Source organism: Schistocerca nitens, chromosome 2 (genome assembly GCF_023898315.1).
Source record: "Schistocerca nitens isolate TAMUIC-IGC-003100 chromosome 2, iqSchNite1.1, whole genome shotgun sequence".
NCBI classification, from domain to species: domain Eukaryota; kingdom Metazoa; phylum Arthropoda; class Insecta; order Orthoptera; family Acrididae; genus Schistocerca; species Schistocerca nitens.
In genome coordinates this window covers 450167219-450190164 of record NC_064615.1, presented here as the reverse complement: position 1 = coordinate 450190164, position 22946 = coordinate 450167219, and the positions used below count along the sequence as shown (strand labels likewise).

General features: G+C 41.3%; 1 protein-coding gene across 1 annotated transcript in view; it reads right to left on the bottom strand.

The window, feature by feature from the left end:
* LOC126236319 (esterase FE4-like) overlaps positions 1 to 22699 on the bottom strand; it is a 236416-nt gene extending 213717 nt beyond the window's left edge. The window contains exon 1 of the mRNA XM_049945533.1: positions 22540 to 22699. Within this exon, the coding sequence (XP_049801490.1) occupies positions 22540 to 22686 (147 nt within the window). The 5' untranslated portion in view covers positions 22687 to 22699. The remainder of the gene's footprint in view (positions 1 to 22539) is intronic.
* Between the last annotated feature and the right edge of the window lie 247 nt (positions 22700 to 22946).

Below are 22946 nucleotides of genomic sequence, written 5' to 3'. Positions count from 1 at the left end.
TAGGCAAGACCAAGGTTAATGTGAGTTCAGGATCGTCGTGGTTCCGTGGTTAGCGTGAGCAGCTGCGGAACGAGAGGTCCTTGGTTCAAATCTTCCCTTGAGTGAGAAGTTTAATTTTTTATTTTCAGACAATTATTATCTGTCCGTCTGTCCGTCCGATGCGAGGTAACTGCGCCGTAGTATGGGGACGCTACACCTAAACAAACATCGAAACACACGACGTCAGTCGACTACAGCGCACGGAAGAGAGAGTATTCCTGCTAACGAGGCTCCCTGGCTGGCAGTTAACTGTTCGCTACTTTGGACGAGAGTGCATTGAATACGTGAGATGTATTCCGTGGGCAATATGAATCCAGCAAATATAGCTCGCGACTTCAATAACAAGGTCAATGATGTCTGAAAATAAAAATAAACTTTTCACTCGAGGGGAGACTTGAACCAAAGACCCCTCGTTTCGGAGCTGCTCACACTAACCACAGGACCACGGCGCTCCTAACCTCTCAATATCCTTTATGTTGCATATCTTGCGCATGGACTACTCAGTTTGTATATTTTGCTTATTTTTTTATAGCTCCACACAACTTCTTCCTGTTTTCTCGATTGATCTGTGTTCAGTTTTTCAAGGCCTATCCACTGTGCCAACTTATAACTAAATCTGAGGGGGGTGCCATGGGGAGGTTCCCTTGTTAGCAGAACAAAGTCAACACATGTAAAAATAATTTCGGCAGTGGCCCACTGGTGCTTTATAGGAGCAACACTGTTGGCAACTTATGTCGATGTTTTAGTGGGTGACGTTGGAGATTTCGTGAAGTCGTTCGCGGGCGATGCAGTTCCCTGTGAGAACATTGCAGATGGAACCTAAAAAATCGTTCTTAACAATACAAAATCGATAGATTCAAAGTTAATATCGGAAATATCCCACTCGGGTCCAAGTGAGTGTTAGTGTTTGCAAAATATACAAATTATCTAGTGGATAATACCGGAAGCATCGAGAGGCTGCTTTCGGGCAATGCTGTTATCTACAAGAAGATAGCAACGCCAGAAGACTGTAGCGAAATGCTTGCAACACCAGCAGAGGACAGACGAAGGGTGCAGGGACTGGAACTTCATCTTGTAAGCGGGCCGGAGTGGCCGTGCCGTTCTAGGCGCTACAGTCTGGAGCCGGGCGACCGCTCCGGTCGCAGGTTCGAATCCTGCTTCGGGCATGAATGTGTGTGATGTTCTTAGGTTAGTTCTAAGTTCTAGGCGACTGATGACCTTAGAAGTTAAGTCGCATAGTGCTCAGAGCCATCTGAACCATTTTTTTCATCTTGTACGTAAATAAACGTAGCGTATTGAGCATACGTAGGTGAATGGGCCAACTACTGTTCCATTACACTATTGGCGATAAGTCACAGGAAACAGTAAATGCTGTAAATGACTATAAATAAACACCTGGAGCGACGTAAATGGAATAACCACATAAGGCAAACAAAAGGGAAAGCAGAGGCAAGGGTGGATTAATTGGGAGAATGTTAAGCAAACGTGATTCATCCACGAAGAAACTGGCTTACAAAATACTTGTTAAATCGGTTCTTGAACGTTGTTCATGAGTCTGGGAACCATACCAAGTTGCATCAACAGAAGAGAGAGAGAGAGAGAGAGAGAGAGAGAGAGAGAGAGAGAGAGAGAGAGAGAAGATGCAACGAAGAGCTGTTCGTTTCGCCATGAGGTCGTTTATTAGCCGCGAGAGCGTAGCAGAAATGCTCAACAAACTACAGTGGCAGACGCTACAAGAGAGGCGTTGTGGATCACGGAGAGGTTTAGAGCTGACATTCCAAGAACTGTCGACCAATACAGGAATGCATGCTGAAAAGTAATGCGTCCGAATTTTTTATGTGAAAACCCTTAAGGCTTTTTAAATAAAATGTAATTATGTTATTTCCATTCTACGTCTTTTTTTCAAAAATGGCTCTGAGCACTATGGGACTCAACTGCTGAGGTCATTAGTCCCCTAGAACTGAGAACTAGTTAAACCTAACTAACCTAAGGACATCACAAACATCCATGCCCGAGGCAGGATTCGAACCTGCGACCGTAGCGGTCTTGCGGTTCCAGGCTGCAGCGCCTTTAACCGCACGGCCACTTCGGCCGGCACGTCTTTTTTTCTTCATGTCTACATACTTATTTCTCTAAATAGTCACCCTGGTGACAAATACATTTCTCCCAACGAGAAATGAGTTTGTTGATAGCGTCGCTGTAGAATGTTTAACTTTGTTGACGGAGCCACAGCCTCACCTCTGCTTACACACGGTCACTGTAGAATGTTTAACTTCGTTGACGGAGTCACAACCTCGCCTCTGCTTAGACCGCTTCATTACTATCAAAGTGAAGTCCTCGAAGGTGCTCTTAACTTTTGAAAACAGATGAAAATCAGATGGGTCCAAGACGAGGCTGTAAGGAGGATGATCGATGACAGAGAACCCAAGGCATCGGATAGTTGCAGATGTCACGGTGCTTGTGTTGGGTGTGGCAGTCATGCTGAAGGACTGGGTACTGCGTGTATGGACAAACTCTTCGAATTTGTAACTCGATTACAGCACGCTGTGTCTCACTCACCGGAACAGTTATATTACAATCTGCCTTGTAGCAAACGCCCTCTAGCGGCGGAAGGCTGCTAATATGTAGACATGAAGAATAAAGATGTAGAATGTTAATAACGTTTGCTTTGCTAAGAAACTTTGAGAGTTTTAACATTAGAAAATGTCGGAGGGATTATTTTGTAACACGCCCTCGTATTACGTCCTTCCACATACGCCTCGCAAAATGACCCCGACGAGAAAAATCAGAGAAATAAGAGCCCATACTAAGGTTTATCGATAGTCGTTCTACCTGGATACTGTTTGTGAATAGAACAGGGAAGGGTGGATAAGTGCAACCATCGGTACCCCTCATCGCAACTGCATAGTACAGGTGCACAATGTCTGATAAAAAGTATTCAGACAGACATATGTAACGCATAAACGACCACTAGGTGTCACGAGAGGCGGAATCGCCAGAGTAAAAGGAGATGGAGAGTATTGCGTTGTCAGTAGATTAGCAGTAACAGCAGAATTAACCGGTCAGGATAGCTCTGTGATTTTGAACGTGCACTAGTCATTGGATTTCAGTCCAGTAACAAATCCGTTAGTGATATTTCAATCCTTCTTTAACTGGCCAAGTCAACTGTTGGTGATGTGAATGTGAAGTGGAAACGCGAAGGAACGACCACATATAAACAAAGGCCAGGCAGAGCTCCTGTACTGACGAACAGAGACCATCATGAACTGTATAGGGTGGATGTAAAAAATTTGTTTGAAATAAGCGGAAGAAAGCGCTCGTCAGTTGCAGAGTGCTACCAGCCGTCCACACAGGGAGTTAAAAGGAACGGTGTACAACGGTCGAGCAGCTACTCATAAGCCACACATTTCTGTACTCAGTTCTAAACGACACTTGAGGAGATGTAAAGAGCGAGGCCACTGGACACGAGTGATTTAGAGTGATGAATCACGCTTTACCCTGTGGGAATCTGATGCGAAGGGTTGGATTTGGCAAAGGGCTGGAGAACATCGACTGCTGTCATGTTGAGTGCGAACAGTGAAGCACGGAGGAGGTGGTGTTACGATATTCGGATGTTTCTTCGTGGTTAGGATGTGGTCCCCTTAATAAGCTTAAGAAAATACTAAATGTGGAAGAATATAAACCCATTTTACAGCTTGTGTGTTGTGTTCAGTACAGTAACAGTCCGGAGAAGATGTTCGTCTGTATCACCATGACAACGCACTCTGTCGTAAACTGTGGGGCAATAGTTTGTGGACAGTAACGCTCTTCAAATAACTTTTGTTCTTTGGGATACGCAGTGCAAAACATATCCTCCAATGAAATTATTATTACAAATATTAGCAAGCTACACTGCTCTCTAAATGGTTTTTATTTTGTAAATCACTCACGATGAGCCCATTTCGGCAAATTGCCATCATCAGGTGCTCTGCAAACACATAAAGAAATGATGGTTTGTAACTACGATCAGAAAAGTTATAATACATTCGTTTGGTGTTTCTACGTTACATGTAATGTCGTTGCTGCCACGTTCTGCCTTTTTTATAATTATTAGTTTCTCAGTAGATGTACGTTGGAGTATATGTGTCACTTTAGTCTGTTTTTATGTATGCTATTTTTCTCTTGACAGCTTGGATGACAGTCAATCAGCGATATTACATGTACACATAATTACCATTATAAATAAGTGAAGTGTGGAAATTAGGTTGTTTTTTATTATTTTCATGGGTTTGGTTCTATTATGTTTTTGCCTGGAATATGTTTGAGATTTTTATGTTATATTTTTACATTTTCGTAATAATTTTGTCACTGTCTATGATTTATGTTTTGTTGTTGTTATATCTTTATTGTATACTCATCATGTTGTTGTCGCTGTTACTATGGATAAGTATTATTTAATGTGTCTGATTTATTACTTTATCCGTTTTCTAGCTTTATAATGTGAATAAAGTTTTCTATATACTTTTTGTACTTTAGATCGGTTCGTTCATCAGTAAATTTGTGAGATTGCTGTATGCACGTGAATATATCTTTATTTCCTCAAGAATGTCCATGTTGCTCCCTTTTGCGTAATTCGGAAGACTTCTTGTGTTTACGCAAAAGGGGGCAATCATGAACATTCTAGAGGAAATAGAAATATATTCACATGCATACAGCAACCACACAAATTAACTGAATGAACAAACCGACCTAAAGCAGAAAAAGAGCGTAGAAAACTTTATTCACATTATGAAGCAAGAAAATGGTAAAGAAATAAATCAGAGACATTAAATAATACATATCCATAGTAGTAGCGATAGCAACATGAAGAGTGTACAACAAAGACATAACACCAAGAAAACATCATAAATCATAGACAGTGACAAAATTATTAGGAAAAAATAAAAATATAACATAAAACTCTAAACTAAAACAAATACCAGGCAAAAACATAATTAGAGCCAAAACTATAAAAAAAAAATCCGAATTTCCACATACCACTTGCTAATGCGAGGGTTATTCGGAAAGTAAGGAACGATCGGTCGCGAAATGGAAACCACAGTGAAAGTCCGATGAAGTTTTGCACAGGTGAGTTGGGCAGTGTCTCTAGTATGCCCGTCGATCGCGTTACGTCGTTCTTTCTAGTTCTGAGCACACAGGGAACACTTAAAGATACCTAGAACAATAGTGTCTCCAGCCAAGTACGAGGGCCCGGTCAGAAATTTCGCCTGAAGCTATGCAGCCAACATTACATAACTGTCGTGCGTTTTCTTCTTGAAGACAATCTTCAGCCGCATTCTGCAGGGGAATGAGGAAGCTCCTGCATCGTTTTCAATTGAAAATGTTTGATTACCCATAATATAGCCCGTAATTGTCTCCATCTGAATTTCATCTCTGCTCACATGAACCGCTGGCTATGAAGACAACATTATGGTACAGACAACGACCTGTAGGCGAGCGTAGAGAAGTGGCAGGAAGCACTCACGGCTGCCTTCTATTACGAGGGTATTAGAAAGTTGGTACAATGCTACGACAAACGTCTAAGTTGGATCGGTGACTATGGAGAAAAGTAGATGGACGTTGTAGGTAACTGTTGCAAATATACCAGTTTTGATTTTCACTGTGGTTTTCATTTCGCGACCTATCGTTCCTTACTTTCCGAATAGCCCTCGTAATGGCAACTATGTAAACAAGTAATATCGCTGATCCATTGTCATCCAAGCTGTCAAGAGAAAAATAGCACACATAAAAACCGACTTCTGTCAGATATACAACTCTAAAAAAACATCAGGAGATGAAAGTAACGACATTAAATGTAAGGTAAAAATACCAAACGAATGTATTATAACTTTCCGATCGTAGTTACAGACCATTATAGTGTAGATGCAGATGACAACAGTGGTCGCCGTCGGCTATCCTGGCTTGTAACAGCTTGCAGAGGGCCGCGGCGCAGCAAATTACTGAACAACAACCGGTCCACAGAACCCACAGCCCCACACCAGTACCTGCAGACTCAACGCACATCACAGGGCACAGAGGCTAGCATGCTTACAAGAAAACAGTGCACCGTGATGCAAGTGGAAGAGGGTTTCTCGTATGGAGGTCGTTTACGTGGGGTGAAATGGGGCCTCTCATACTTCTATCTTCTCCCACCAATGAATGTGATGCAGAATCGTATCGTTCGGCTCTTATAAACCCCTTTGTTCTCCTGCGGCAGGCAACTCTAACCTTCAGCAAGACAATTCACCACCGCTCGCTTCTGAATTGTGTCAGAAAGACTGAGGAACTACGAGGGCATGAAGGCGATTCTTACCCACGTCGGTCAACCTCTGTGCTGCTGAGAACATCTGGTATGCCGTCGAGCAGTGGGTATGCGCCTTTCTGCCCACTCCGAACAGCCTCTGTGAGATGAGCAGTCTTAGCCTGGGATGCCACCACAACGCTTTCAGTTCATCTCAGTGTCGTCCCATCGCCAGAAGGAAAGGGGGCGTGCCATGCTACTAGTTAGGTATTTATAATCCTGTTGCCCTTAGATGCATTTAGCCTTCACAACCTGAGTGGCCGGTGAGAGAAACGCTGTCCCTCGACAACTAACGCTGCGTTACTGTTGTTGTCGTCAATCCGAAGACTAGTCGCAGCTGCCCAGACTACTTTGTTCCGTACAAGGCTCTTCATCTCTGCATAACTAATGCATCCTACGAGGTCAAGCCTTGGTCCCCCTCTACAACTTTTACCCAGCACACTTCCGCTCATTAGCAAACTGACGAAACCCTGATGCTTCAAAATGAGTCCTATAAACCGACTCATTCTTTTCGTCAAGTTATTCCACAAATTTCTTTTATCTCCAGTTCGTTTCAGCTTCTCTTCATTAGGTATCTATCTTCAGTGTTCTTGAAAAGCTGCTATTATGTTCTAGTCTAAACTGTTTATCGTACATGTTTAAATTCTGTACAAGACTGAACTCTACATCAGGATGAAAAATGCTCCTATCGTAGCACAAAAAGGCCGAATATGTCCTGGGCAGAGTTTGGGATGTGAAAGAAGGGAATTCAATTTCGACTCATCTGCCAGCTCTAAAGACATTTAAATCAAAACACCCTGTCGCATTTGCGCATTAGTAGCCATGTCTTGTAAGATAATGCATCATGTCAAGTAAAGCAACATGATACGGGATGTCATGTCTTATAACATTAAACACGGCATTTATCATGTCGTAAAGTATGACGCAATGTGTGATTAAAGCGTAGGATGTGGCATCCCCTCTCTGGGATACCTCCTATTGTAAATGCAACGCCGGCCGGGGTGGCCGAGCGGTTCAAGGCGCTACAGTCTGGAACCGTGCGACCGCTACGGTCGCAGGTTCGAATCCTGCCACGGGCATGGATGTGTGTGATGCCATTAGGTTAGTTAGGTTTAAGTAGTTCTAAGTTCTAGGGGACTAATGACCTCAGAAGTTAAGTCCCATAGTGCTCAGAGCCATTAGAATAGATGCACCCACTTCCTACTGTAGATGCATCCCACTTTCTAGAAGGAAATATATTCTTGTCTATCTGTTCTTACACTCCTCACCATACATGTAACAGGGGTGGGTCTGAGAGAGTTGATTGCGCTGGGGAACTACGGTTAACTCGTAAAAAAGCGCGAGTGTGTCAAGGTGTTTTCATTTAAATGTCTTAGAAGCCGCCAGATAAGTCGAAAAGCTAGTTTCTTCTTTTATATCCCAAATTCTGCCCAGGGCATGTTCGCCTTTTTTGTGCTACGGTAGGAGTATTTTTGATTCTAGTGGCCAACTTCTACTTTACCCTAATATTGACGTTAGACAGACAAGACTTGGCAACCGTTTTTGTTGGCTCGGGCGACAAGTGATCCGGTAGATGTTTTTTATCATCTTTCGAGCCATGTTCCTTATATCGTGGTAACAGGTCTTTACCAAAACAAAATAACGACCGTTAATTATAAGTATTTGTCTACCTTCTTACAACATTTGAACCAATTCCCACAAGTCTGAAACATAGATGTGGTGCCGGTAAAAAAACTAAAAACATGCGTTTCTCACACGTAAAATCAGTATGAAGCTAGATTTTTGAAAGCAAGTTTTCAATTTTATCGTAAGAATGCATTTTTTTATTTATTTGATTCACTTTAACCCATTTTCACGCCTTCAGTTCACTTGAAAACGGACTTTCCATGCTACATTTAGCTCGCGACAACTGTTAAAGATCATTGGAATAAAAAAAATCGTTTTGGATTCATCCATTTATCTTGCTTCGTGCCATGTTTGAAGCGACCCGTACAAGTTTAACGTACACAAGTTGCACGCTTCAAAACTCTCAGAGAAACGTGTTTTTGGCACGTAAATTATATATATGTAACGGTTAAAACTTATCTTAGCCCAACGTCCGATATATCAGTCTCGCACCAGCCCGGAGTTATTTAATCGTGACTATTTTTGCACACAACATTCAAACGAGGGTTACTGCTTTTACACATACAATCCGAACGGTGCACATATAACTGGTTACATTAGCTGAGCACTAATTTCAGCCTAATTAAAATATTTTGCAAAAGGAATTAATCGATTCGCACAATTAGCCTTGATGCCAGCTCCGGTTCGTCGTTCAAACCTTGCTTAATATGTTGTAACATAGCAACAGACTTCCTAACTTAAATTTATGTTAGATTCAAGAAAGTTCTCATTTTCAGAAATGCTTTTCTTGCCGTTGCCAGTTGGTATTTTAATATCGCCTCTACTTCCGCCATCGTCAGTTACGTTGTTGATAAAATGGAAAAACTCATCTAGCACTTTCAGTGTGTCATTTCCTAATCTAATTCCGTCAGCATCACCTGATTTAACTAAGCTACAGCCCATTACCCTTGTTTTCTTGTTATTGACGGTCATGTTATTTCCTCTGTTCAAGATACTATCCATTCCATTTGACTAGTCTTCCAAGTCCTTTGTCGTCTCTGACAGAATTATCAGGTGCTGGGTAAATCTCAAAAATTTAATTTCTTCAACCTTAATTACTTTCCCATATTTTTATTCGGTTAGATTTTCTGCTCCCATAATGTACAGATTGAATTACTTCAGCGATAGACCACAAACCTGTTTCACTCCGCACTCACCTACTACTTTTCTTTCTTGTACTTCAGTCTGGTTTCTGTACAAATAGCAGATAACGTTCCGCTCTCTGTATTTCATCCATGCTACTTTCAGAATTTTGAAGAGTGTATTCAAGTGAACGTTAAAAGTTTATTCTAAATCGAGAAATGCTATAAATGTAATTTTGTTTTCATTCAGTCTGTCTTCTAAGATAGGTCGTAGGGCAAAATTGCCTCAGGTTTCCTACAGTTTTCCGGAACCCAAATCTGTCTACTTCGAGGTCAATTTCTACTACTTTTTCCATTCTTCTGTAAACAATTCATGTCAGAATTTTTGCAGCTACGACTTAATGACTTAGTGAACTGAGTGTTCCGTAACAATTACACCTGTCAGCGCTTGCGTTCTTTGGAATTCTATTTACTGCATTCCTAGTGAAGTCATTGTACTGTTCTCCATTTATTTTACATTTTTAACCAGATTTATAGGCATTTAAGTATGGACAACTTAAGAATCTTCTAGTTTCATGTACGTGCCTACACTCTTTCTTTCAACGCCTTCTCAAGGCGACGTAAGCCCTGAAACTACCCCAGTCTGTGGCATTTGTTGAAATCAGTTTTTGATGTTGCTGAGCAACAGTCATAAAATAATTTTTAAATGAACGCTCCGCCAATTGACTGTATTGTTGTTTATTTAGTTACGACCCAGGATTCGGCCTTTAACGCTATTTTCAAGTGATTGAGATGACATAAATTCAATCACTTGAAAATGGCATAAAAGGCCGAAACCTAGGTCGTAATTAAATAAACAACAATATAGTGAAACGGCGGTGTGTTCATTTAAAAATATGTTGAAACAGTTGGTCGAAACGTTGCTTCGATAATTAAGAACTGGCGTCATAGGGTAACTCCATTTGTCGCTCTAGTAAATAATTTGACAAAAAGCTTCGTATATCACATCGGAAGAGAATGAACAGGAATGGCACAAGCTGCGCTCTTTGAGCTCTCAAATTCCCAGGTGGTTTAGACGTGAAGGAGTTATGAAATCTAGTACCCAAAGCGATTTTTTTTAAAAAATGTATTTTTTATGTTTACGTGTGCGCCATCATTTTGTTGTCATTTATAGGTATAGATCTAAGGAAAACTATTCCCTCGAGTGCATCGTCGGCTTACAATCAGTCAGTTTTTCGGACCAGTATATAGCCCAGGATACCGTTCGTAGGATTTACGCCGACACAATCAACAGTAACCAGTACGAACTAGAATTTACATGCATTAATATTATCTCAGACCTGTTAAACGAGCTGAAAGATACGTTATACGATCTTGAGATGTGACATTTCACACTAAGACATCGAGGTATGAGCGAGTAGTCTGCGGTCTCGAAAGACATAATCCAGGCACAAAATTTACGCTTTACAGATAATACTGTTGAATTACTTCCGGTGTATCGCCGTTGGAATCTCCGCTTATGGAACAAGAGCAGGTGCTCCGTCTCTAATGACGTCACTCACTAACAGTAAGAGATATATGTTCAGGATCTAATACTTCTCTTCATGACATATGAACCTTGCCGAGCTGGAGTGGGTTTAGCGATACGATAGCCATATCTCGGTCCAATCACAGCGGCGGAGTATATGTGAAGAGACCAGAAATCTACGATCCCTGAAGAGGAGCAGAAACCTTTTCAGTAGTGGTAGTGGCAACAGGTCGCAGGGTGACTTATTTGGTTTGTAACGTTAGCCAGCATGGCCTTGCTGTGCTGATACTGTGAACGGCTGAAAGCAACGGGAAACTACAGCCATTAATTTTACCGAGGACATGCAGCTCTTCTATGTTTAAATGACGATGGCATCCTCTTAACTAATATACTCCGGAAGTAAAATAGTCCCCCATTAGGACTTTCAGACGGGTCTACTCAGGAGGATGTTGTCAACAGGAAAAGCAATACTGACATTCTACGAGACAGGCCGTGGAATGTTAGAGCCCGAACTGGGTAGGTAACGTAGAGCATTTAAGGAGAGAAGTGGGTAGGTTGACGTTAGATATAGTGAGAATTAGTGAAGTGCGTTGGCAGGAAGAACAAGACTTCTGGTTACATCAGCAAAAATTTAGAAATACAAAATCAATAAGCAGTAATCAAGAGGTAGGTCTTCTAATGAATATGAAAACAGAATTGTGGGTAACTTATTATGAAATAGTGAACGCATTACCACATCCAAAATAGACACGAATCAAGCAACCACCACAGCAGTACCAGTTAATATAGTAACTAGATCCTGATATGAAGAGATTGAAACAATGTGCGATGAGATAAAGGAAATTATTCAGATAGTTAAAGGAGAAGAAAATTGAATTGTCTGACTAGAATTCGGAGGTAGGGAAAGGAAGAGAAGGGAAACCAGAAAGAAATCACGTAATGGGAGGAAGCAGTTATTGAGGGAAACGCCTACTACAATTTTGCACAGAGAATAATTTAATCATCGCTAACATTTTGTTTAAGAATCAAGCGAGAAGATGGTATACGTGGAAGAGACCTGGAGGTCAAGTTGATTATGTAATGGCAAGATAGAGATTTCGAAACCAGATTTTAAACTGTAAGACACTTCCAGGGGTAGCTGTCGACTCGGACCATAATTTATTGATCATGAATTGCAGATTAAAACTGAAGAAATTGGAAATTAAGGAGATGAGACCTGGAGAAATCGAGAGAACCAGAAGTTGTTGAAAGCTTCAATTGCTGCTAAAGAGGAACTGAATCGAAGTGAGGAAAGAAGAAATTTATGGCACAACTTGACCTAAAGTAAGAATTGATTGATGGGAAATATCTGAAGGCATCATGGAATAATGAGTCTAGTAGTGGAGGGATGTAGGAGTGGGGGAGGGAGGGGGAGGTTAAAATGATCGAGGGAGACGAGGGGATCAATACAGTAAGCAGATTCAAAGGAATGTAGTTGCAGTAGTTACATAGAGATGAAGAGGCTTACACAATATAGACAAGCGTGAAGATTTGCATCAGACTAATCTTCGGACTGAAGTCAACGACAACACATCTAATATGTGACGTAGCACGAAGTAACACAGCAGTCAGAGTGATATTATAATGAAGCCTTTCACAGTCAATTAGTATTTACGACACGTATGCATTCCATAATGCCATTTTTATGAATTACGCTAGCGCAGTGACAAAACCTAACAGTGTGTTAATGTTATCACAGATCTGTTAATTTAACTGGGAGATACGCTGTACGTCCTCGCAAATAATCGGTTAAATGGACTATAATCAGTCGTTATCAGCCTTGATAAGTGTTACTCATCAGTGATTTTAGAAACTGCGTTTAACGATAAAGGCTGTTGAAGCGAACCAAGTATACGCACCAGGCAACTACACACACCGTTTCCATGATAGCCCCCTAGAAGCGTTCCTCAAGAGATGACTACTTATCTCACCTGGGACATTAGGTAAGAACACATCCTCTCACACGCCTTTAATGTCGATCATATCGTATCGCCTCAAGAGTGCGAAATGCCATTCCTGGACAGAGAAACATAACTTGATGGTCGAATGAGTCATAGATAGCCTCGAGAGATAACATTCCTGTGTCCTGATGACGACCGGTGACCATAGGATTTTTACCGTCCCTTTAGCTAACTGCTACGACAGCGATGATGCTGGAGTATTAATAACAGCAACAGGTGTTTATAATTTTAAAGTAACACGCTAAAACCAATTTAAATTCGAAAACCTTGACATGTGCAGAAAGCGGGCTACATCAGTTGCAATGCATAAGAAATTGACGGAGTGTTACAGTAAGCACAGACAAAAACAGTCCCTAAAATCAAATTTTACTTAGTACCATGAATATCGTAGAGTCATCGACATGATGGAGAGAGAGAGAGAGCGAGAGAGAGAGAGAGAGAGAGAGAAAGAGAGAGAGAGACATGGCTGGAAGTGTACGGGAAAGAGAGAGCAAAGAATTATTTTTGTTTTCGAAAGCAGAAAGAGCTACAAGAAGCTTGGTAACCAGTGAATGTTCAAGTACGTGGGGCAGTCCTTCTAAATCGTTCCGGGGGAATTTCAAAGCCGGGGACTGTGGTTGCAACAGTTACCCTGTATTGTAGTTTTGAACCGGAAGATGGACTAATTTGGCCGAAACATAAATACGAACATGATGTAGACAATTTTGTTCTTAAAATTAGCACGCCTGTCCGAAGGAACACTACATGGTTCTTCTAACAACACAGGCACTACAATATCGGATGAGCAACAACTGCCGAGGTACGACACTGCAGTGGGTGAACTCGCCACAAGAAGACCGCCATTTCACATGAACAAAACGGGCCACAACACATGCCAAAATAGGTAACTGCTATAAGATCTATGTTTATCCATGTTAAATATTTTTGTATCATCAGTTATACCCCGAAACGTATTGTAATATTAAATAATGTAACCAAGTAACAAAGGATCGCGCCAAACAGTGGTCTCTTGAAAACCTTTTTACAGGTTTTAGCAAACAGTCACGGTCGAAAAAAAGCCAATATGGCTTTAATAAAGGGAAGGGCTGCGACATTAAAAGTATAATGGGAATTCCATTGTTAAACACAGGGGACAGAGTGTATATGTGGGGAGACTACACTGAATGGTTTTGCGAGGCGGAACAGACATCTAATATAATAGTAAAAGAAATAGAAGATGTGTTAGAAAATGAAAAGTTTGGTTTTGGAACGGTAGTTTTGACGAAAAAGTCTTCAACAACGTAAAATGTTGCAAGGTGTTCGAAATTCTGGAAAAATTGGAGTAAGCTATACGGGAAGACAATATTTACAAGAACCAAAAGGGAACAATGAGAATGGAAGACGACGAAACGTTAGTGCTCGGATTACAAATTTTGTATGACAGGGCGGTAGTCTTTTGTCCCTATTGCTCAGTGTATACATCGAAGGAGGAATGACGGAAATAAAATAAAGATTCGAGAGTTAGATTAAAAATCCGTGGTGAACGGACAACAAAGATAATATTTGCTGATTATATTCATACTGTCAGTGAAATAGATGAAGAATTACAAGACGTGTTGAATAGTATGAACATTCTAATGAAAACAGAATACGGACTGGAGTGGACTGAAGAGAGACGAAATTAATGAGGAGCAACAGAAATGAAATTAGCAATAAATTTAATACCAAAATTGGGGACCACGAAGTAAGCGAAGTGAAGGAATTCTGCTACCTTGGAAGCATCTACATCTACATCCATACTCCGCAAGCCACCTGACGGTGTGTGGCGGAGGGTACTTTGAGTACCTCTATCGGTTCTCCCTTCTATTCCAGTCTCGTATTGTTCGTGGAAAGAAAGACTGTCGGTTTGCCTCTGTGTGGGCTCTAATCTCTCTGATTTTATCCTCATGGTCTCTTCGCGAGATATACGTAGGATGGAGCAATATACTGCTTGACTCCTCGGTTAAGGTATGTTCTCGAAACTTTAACAAAATCCCGTACCGAGCTACTGAGCGTCTCTCTTGCAGAGTCTTCCACTGGAGTTTAGCTATCATCTCCGTAACGCTTTCGCGATTACTAAATGATCCTGTAACGAAGCGCGCTGTTCTCCGTTGGATCTTCTCTATCTCTTCTATCAACCCTATCTGGTACGGATCCCACACTGCTGCGCAGTATTCAAGCAGTGGGCGAACAAGTGTACTGTAACCTACTTCCTTTGTTTTCGGATTGCATTTCCTTAGGATTCTTCCAATGAATCTCAGTCTGGCATCTGCTTTACCGACGATCATCTTTATATGATCATTCCATTTTAAATCACTCCTAATGCGTACTCCCAGATAATTTATGGAATTAACTGCTTCCAGTTGCTGACCTGCTACATTGTACCTAAATGATAAGGGATCTTTCTTTCTATGTATTCGTAGCACATTACACTTGTCTACATTGAGATTCAATTGCCATTCCCTGCACCATGCGTCAAGTCGTTGCAGATCCTCCTGCATTTCAGTACAATTTTCCATTGTTACAACCTCTCGATATACCACAGCATCTTCCGCAAAAAGCCTCAGTGAACTTCCGTGTTATCCATAAGGTCATTTATGTATATTGTGAATAGCAACGGTCATACGACACTCCCCTGCGGCACACCTGAAATCACTCTTACTTCGGAAGACTTATCTCCATTGAGAATGACATGCTGCGTTCTGTTATCTAGTAACTCTTCAATCCAATCACACAATTGGTCTGATAGTCCATATGCTTCTACTTTGTTCATTTAACGACTGTGAGGAACTGTATCGAACGCCTTGCGGAAGTCAAGAAACACGGCATCTACCTGTGAACCCGTGTCTATGGCCCTCTGAGTTTCGTGGATGAATAGCGCGAGCTGGGTTTCACACGATTGTGTTTTTCGAAACCCATGCTGATTCCTACAGAGTAGATTTCTAGTCTCCAGAAAAGTCATTATACTCGAAGATAATATGTGTTCCAAAATTCTACAACTGATCGACGCTAGAGATATAGGTCTATAGTTCTGCACATCTGGTCGACGTCCCTTCTTGAAAACGTAACATATGAGGGGCGAAGCAAGGAGAACATAAAAATCAGATTAGCATAGGCAAAGAGGTATTCCTGGCCAAGAGAAGTGTGCTAGTAGATAGCACCAGCTTTAATCTTAGTAAGAAATTTCTGACAAAGTACATTTGCAGCACAGAATTGTACGGTAATGGATCATGGACTGTGAGAAAACAGGAAAAGAAGAAAATCGAAGCACTTGAAGGACGTTGAAAAGTAGGTAGATGAGTAAGATGAGGAGTGAGATTTTCTGCAGAATCGGCGAAGAAAAGAACATATAGAAAACGCTGAGCAATAAAGGGACAGGATAATAGGACATGTGTTGAGGTAGCAAGGGATAACTTCCATGGTACTTGAGGGAGCTCTAGACGTTAAAAAAAAATCTTCGGAGTGGATAGAGGACGGAATAAATGCAGTAAATAATCGAGGACGTAGGATGCTAATGTTACTTTGAGATGAATAGGTTCGCACAGGATTTTATGGCGGGTTGCGTCAAACTAGTCAGGAGACTGGTGACTCAAAAAGAGGAAAAGTGGCTTCAAACTAGTATATCTTCTTCAACTCTGTATAACTACTGCACACTACATATCAACCTGCTTTCTTCATTGAAGCTTGGTCTCTCTCTGGGGTTATTTACCTCGTACTCGCTTCTATTAATAAATTAACTACACCCCGACGCCTCACAATAAGACCTACCGTTTTAACTTGTCCTTTCTCTTAGTCATGTTGTGCCATAATTTTCTTTTTTCTCCAATTCAACTTAGTGTTTCGTCATTGATTGCTCGATTAACACATTAAGTTTTCAGAATTTTTGTGTAGCACAACACATCAGAAGCTTATACTCTCTTGTCTCTAGCGTTCATCGTCCACGTATCATGCCAGCGTAAGACTACATGCCAAACAAATACGTTGGAAAGGACTTCACAACATTTAAATTTCTATTCTACGTTGACATATTTCTCTTTATGGGAAAGCTTTTCTTGCTGTCTACTTTTCATATTCTCTTTATTCCTGAAATTGTCAGTAATTTTACTTTCCAAACAGTAAATCCTACTGTCATAAATTTACCAATAAGCAAAGAGAGGTTTCTAGCTCCAAAAGATGATTGTGAAGTATGCTTCAGAGTCGCTAAGAGTTTCGAAATCATCAGTTCTGTTTTTCAGGTCACTCACACTTTCGATAACATCATCAAATTGCAAAATATCTCTTTTACAGCTCCGATTCTTCTTTCCCATAGTGTTGCAGACAGAGGTTTCAATGTCAGTTTCAGTTTAGTTTTTATAAGATCCCAACGCTTGTTGACTCTGTAAAAACCACATAAGCTTTATTGATGAACCCGAAAAACGTTTTAGCTGTTGTAGAAGTGTTAGCGGCATCTACCAACAGCAAATTCCAACAGTGGCATCCGCACTGCGTGAACAAAGCTCGAGGATTAATATTAGGCCTAAGAATTCTTGTTCTAACACCAGTCTTATTGGCACCGTTATCATATCCCTGTCCTCGACAGTTCTGGATGTCTAGGCCATTATTGTCTAGTTCCTTTGGAATGACATTTGTTAAATACTCTCCCGTTGTTTCTGCGACGGCAATAAACCCAACGAAATGTTCCTCTATCTCTCCAGTTGAGGAATTACAAAATCTTAACATTATTGACATTTGTTCCATATGGCTCTAATCCATGGTACAATCGAGCACGAAGGCATAATATTTTGCTTGTTTGACTCTGTTTATAATGTCGTTGATAACAGATTTGGACATTAATGTAACATGGCAAGTGCTGATTTAGTGTTAGATTATATTTAGATAACAGTTTAAATAGGTATATAAAATTTCCACTGTTTCTGCTTTCGTTCACGTTAAGGGATTCTCGATGCCCTCTAAACGCCTGATTGTATGAATGTAAATATTTTATAATATGGATCAATCTTTCAGGCAAGTTATGCCAGTACATCTGTGATTCCCTAATCAGTCTCTCATTTTCCTTATCTACTGTTTTTCCGTATTTGATTTCTTTACAGAATGCCATGCACTCCATGGGTACTTGACTTTGTAAATGCCTTTGCAATATCCTACTCAGATCTTTCCAATCAAACATCCATCTTTTACCATCTGTGTCTGCAATTGTGAAAAAAATCGACATGGAAAGCAACAAAATTTGTCTTGAGATGTGGAGTAAGCTAACCATCTGCGACGTTTCTTTTCGCCGTTGCTCAATTTTATAGTAAAATGAAATTTTATTTGCATCTTTGAGGTAACTTTCATCTGATTTCTCTAGGTTTTGTTGGGGACCATTTTGAATTAAATCATGACGCTGCGAATATGTTACTGGAAATACCCACTTTCCCGGATCTATTTCTATAAATGACGAGAGTCATTGAACAACTTGCTCTTGATTATTGCTTTTGAAATCTTTATTCGCCTCGCAATCTCGGATCACAGGAGTTTCACCCAATTCTGATGCTACATCAGAAAGGGTAACAGATTCATTAGACTCTGAAGCTGGATCTGTTTCAGAAACTAAAGACACTTGGATAAGAGCTTCATCGGAGGCCTCTGGAGTAGTCACACCTGAAGTTTTCTTAAGAAATTTTATCTTACTCGAACTCATAGCTTGGTTGGATATAATCGTCTCAGCCTTTCTTTTTCTTTTTGATGCACTGGATTCCCATTTTTCTCCCTATGTCTCTGTGTCTTGAGGGTCCTCCATACTGACGATGTAAAAAGCATTTTGTGCTAGGTACGTTGATAAGTACAGTAGGGTACTTAAAGTACTCATTGTCATAGTATTGAGTGAATATGCTATGCGATTATGCTATACGGCAGAATATTTTTTTTTTATCTTTCATGTATGACAGCAGCCAAATACATACGCCAAGAAATGTATTTGTATATTGACTTACCATAGGATGGGGTACCTTTTGTAAGTATGGCTGAAATTAGTGCAACCACACCTTCAGAGATAAAAGACTTGTCCACTTGTACCTGTTAAATAACTTGAGAAAAGTGTGAAGTGTCACTTAGTAGGATTGGTTTCAGAGAGCTGACATACTGGCCAAGGCAATGCTCCTGCCTGTATTGTCTCTTCCACAGAGCATTGTTGCATTTGCTTGGTATTGGATCTAAGTGTCAATTCGGAAAAACTGTGCATACCGAGAGGGCTGTGAAGATGGTATACAGAAAAGTAAGTGTATTTTCCGTTTAACATGTATCTTTCTTTAATATGGGGATCAGGATTCTCTCTAACTATAGAATTTAATAATTTATTTTACAAATTTTATTTTAGTCTGCATGAACAACTTTACAACAAAACAGTCTCCTTAGAGTTCCATGCGCTACTGCCGTCTAGTGCGCATGCGCTGATTCCCGCATGAATCGTGTAACGTAATAGGCCTACCAGAACCACAAACTTGCACGCTTGGCGCCTGCCGCATAGGTGTACGCGTTAGATGCATCTTGTAATGGGGCTTAACTGTCATAATGTTGCCAGACGCCCCTAGATAAATACTAGTACATTCTTACGAAAATAGATACGGACAGATAAGTAGCTAATTTTAACAGCTTCAACAAACCTTTTGTGAGGCTCCTACGGGCGCGAGGCCGTCAGCGGTCGCCGACGCCTAACGCCGTCACTGTTCAAACTGACCTCTGGTAGTGGCAATACACGCCTCCAGTCTGGTATGAAACGACTGCTGCACACTTGTTAGCATTTCAGCAGAGATGTCCGAGAAGGCTGCAGTAATACGTTTTGCGCATCATTGAGTATAGCTGGTATGTCCTTGTAGACAGACTTTTTCAGCTTTTCCCACAGAAAAACGTATGTAGGCGTCAAATCCGGGGAAAGGGTCCGGCCAAGGTACAGGTATTCTGCGATTTGGAAACAATTCGTCAAGACATGCTGTAGTACTTTCAGCACCTATGGGCTAGACAGCCATCATGTTGGTAACACAGGTTCCTTCCAGTCTGTAGAGGAACTTATGGCCCGTCTGTTGGAGGGCTGCAATACTTGTGCGCATTCAGCGTTCTGTGTATGAAAAACGGGCCTATGAGCTGATGGTTCTCTATCCACACCACCCGTTTACACACCATGGGCACTGATGTTCCACCTGACGACGCCAACGGGAATTGTCAGCACACCAACAACGAATGTTTCGGTTGTTTATCTGATCATGATTGGTAAATATGGCTTCATCACTATACAAGATACATGATATATCTGGAGCATTCTCTCTTAATGCCCATGTACAGAAGGTAACACGATGCTCATAATCGTTTCCATGCAGCTCTTGATGGGGAGCGATATGACAGGGAAGGAAACTGAGTCAGTGGAAGATGCGTAGGACACTTGCCTGACTCGGCCGGTGTGGCCGTGCGGTTCTAGGCGCGTCAGTCTGGAACCGCGTGACCGCTACGGTCGCAGGTTCGAATCCTGCCTCGGGCATGGATGTGTGTGATGTCCTTAGGTTAGTTAGGTTTAAGTAGTTCTAAGTTCTAGGGGACTGATGACCACAGATGTTAAGTCCCATAGTGCTCAGAGCCATTTGAACCAACTTGCCTGACTCATGTCACTTCCTTGTGCGGATCAGCTGCAACAGCAGCAAGAACATTAATTTCCACTTCTCCTGTCTTCACTTGTTTCCTTCTCTTCCTTTTACTAGGTGTTACCCTGCCACTTTCACGTAGCTGGTTGAGGATGGTTGACGTCTGTTAGGATATCTTGCCACAGACGCCGTACAAGAACGAACTGCATTCTTCCTACACTCTCCATACACTATGAGCATGTCAGGGTCCCGTGAACCCTATCCTGCATTGAGCTATATTCAAATGCTGCAGGATTGACGTTTTCATACCTTCAGGACTCCAATGACTTCATTTTGCAGTAGGATGGAGCTACAGCACATTGGCACAACTATGTACGTCAGTTTATCAACGACACTCCGCCTCAACACTGGATAGGGCGTACAGCACCACGAGACACAGCTCTGCATTGCTGGTCTCCAAGATTTTTTCTTGTGGGTGCATCTGAAGGAAATTGTGTTCATCTCCCCTTTACCTCGTGACGTAAGAACAGAATAGCACGTGTTATAACTTACGTAAAAGCAGATACATTGTGTAGAGTTTACGACGAATTTAATTACCATCTAGATGTCGTTCGTTCTGCTGCTGTTGAATACATAGAACATAATAGTATAGCTAAAACTTAAAAATTTTGTGAGTTTTTTGCAATGCATCCCATGTTTTTTGTGATATGCTTTTGTCAATAAATGTGGGATTTTGAAATCAGGTAATTCTTTTTGAGAAACCTTGTACATATACGGTGTGACATGCACAATATGTTCACCAGTAATGTTATTGTCAGATGTTAAACGATTCTGTTTCATTCTAATCTGCATTATCTAATATTTGTGCACATTTACACAGAGCTGTCAGTCATTGCTCTAAGTGGAATTTTTGTCAGAGTATTCCTGCAGTCCCTTATAATCGTGCAACGACGCCCTTTTCCTGTACACAAAAGCAGTGCTGCTGATCCTGTCTGAAAAAGTATATTGAAAACTATTGCAGGTCCCATTACGCTTCCTTGAGGCACAGCCGATGTTACTTTCGTGTTGCCGTCCATTATAGCGTACTGGGTCGTGTTAGACAGACAGTCCTCCAGTCAGTCACCTATTTGCGAAAATACTCTGCTTGGTCTTACATTGATTAATTGATTAGTAGTCGTGCCACACTGTCGTCTTTCGACACTCTAGAAACATGGAATCCGCTTGTTTATACGCAGCTGTTGTTTCCAAGATTAGATTAGATTGGATTACATTAGATTTAGTTCCATAGATCCGTGCTGAGGAGATCCTCGAGGATGTGGAACATGTCAATTTTTTTTTAAGATTAGATAACAATACTAATAGTATGAGTATATACAATAAAGCATTTGTTTCTATTAAAAAATTCGTCAATGGAGTAGAAGGTGTTGGCCACTAGTAAGTCTTTCAGGCTCCCTTTAAACTGATCTTTATTTGTAACTAAATTTTTTATGTTTGCTGGCAAATAATTGAAGATGAGTGTTTATGAGTAGTGGACTCCTTTTTGAACTAAAGTAAGTGCTTTTAAGTCCTTGTGCAAATCATTTTTGTTCCTGGTGTTGTATGTATGAATTGAGCTGTTTGTTGGAAAAAGAGATATATTATTTACTCCACAAATAATACGTATTACACGCTTTTGGACTCTGAAACTTTTGTTTGACTTGAAGAGTTACTCCAAAATATTATACCATATGACATTATGGAATAAAAGTAGGCAAAGTACGCAAGCTTTTTCATTTTTATGTCGCCTATGTCTGCTAACACTCGAATTGCAAATACAGATTTGTTAAGGCGTTTCTGCAGTTCTGTGGTGTGCTCTTCCCAACTGAATTTATTATCAAGTTGTAATCCCAGGAATTTAACACTGTCAACCTCTTCTATCTGCTCTTCTTCGTATTTTATGCATATGCTGGGTGGAAACCTCTTATAGGTTCTGAATTGCATATAGTGAGTCTTTTCGAAGTTTAATGTCAGTGAGTTGGCTTTAAACCATTTATTAATATCCAGGAAAATAACATTAGCAGATCTTTCTAGAACTACACTCGACATACTATTTATTGCAGTACTTGTGTCATCTGCAAGACGTCATGTATTAATAAGCAAACTGTGTTTCATTCGAACTTTTTTTTTTCTACTCCGTGTCGATCCTCTTTGCAGCAGCTATTTTACGCGTTTCTTTTACAAGGATTCCATTCCGTGTCTGCGAATGCGTAATAAATGCGGCGAAGTTTCGCTGCCTGACCTGGAAGCGCAGGGGCCCCACCGGCGGCGCAGCGTAAGGGATGCCCAGGAAGCGGAAGTAGCGCGCCGCTTTGCCCTTGGTCCGCGCCGTCAGCCCCCGGAGAGCGCCGGCCGGCGGCCGCACCTCCACGTAGCCGCTGTCCGCCATGGCTCGCACCGCCGCACTGCCGACAGCCTCCGCGGCTGTCGCGTCGCCGGTCACGTGATCGCAGGCCCGTGACCTCACACGGCGATGACACGGCGGTTTCGTCGCGGCGCCGAGAAATTCATCTCTGCTCACCGAGGCCACACAATCTCGTAAGCAGTGTCCTGTGTACAGCGGGCTCATTGAATGGCTCCTCGGCGACCATTGGTGCGCGCACTTACGCGCAAACTTTGAATGTATTTACGGCACCTACTGCTATAGGA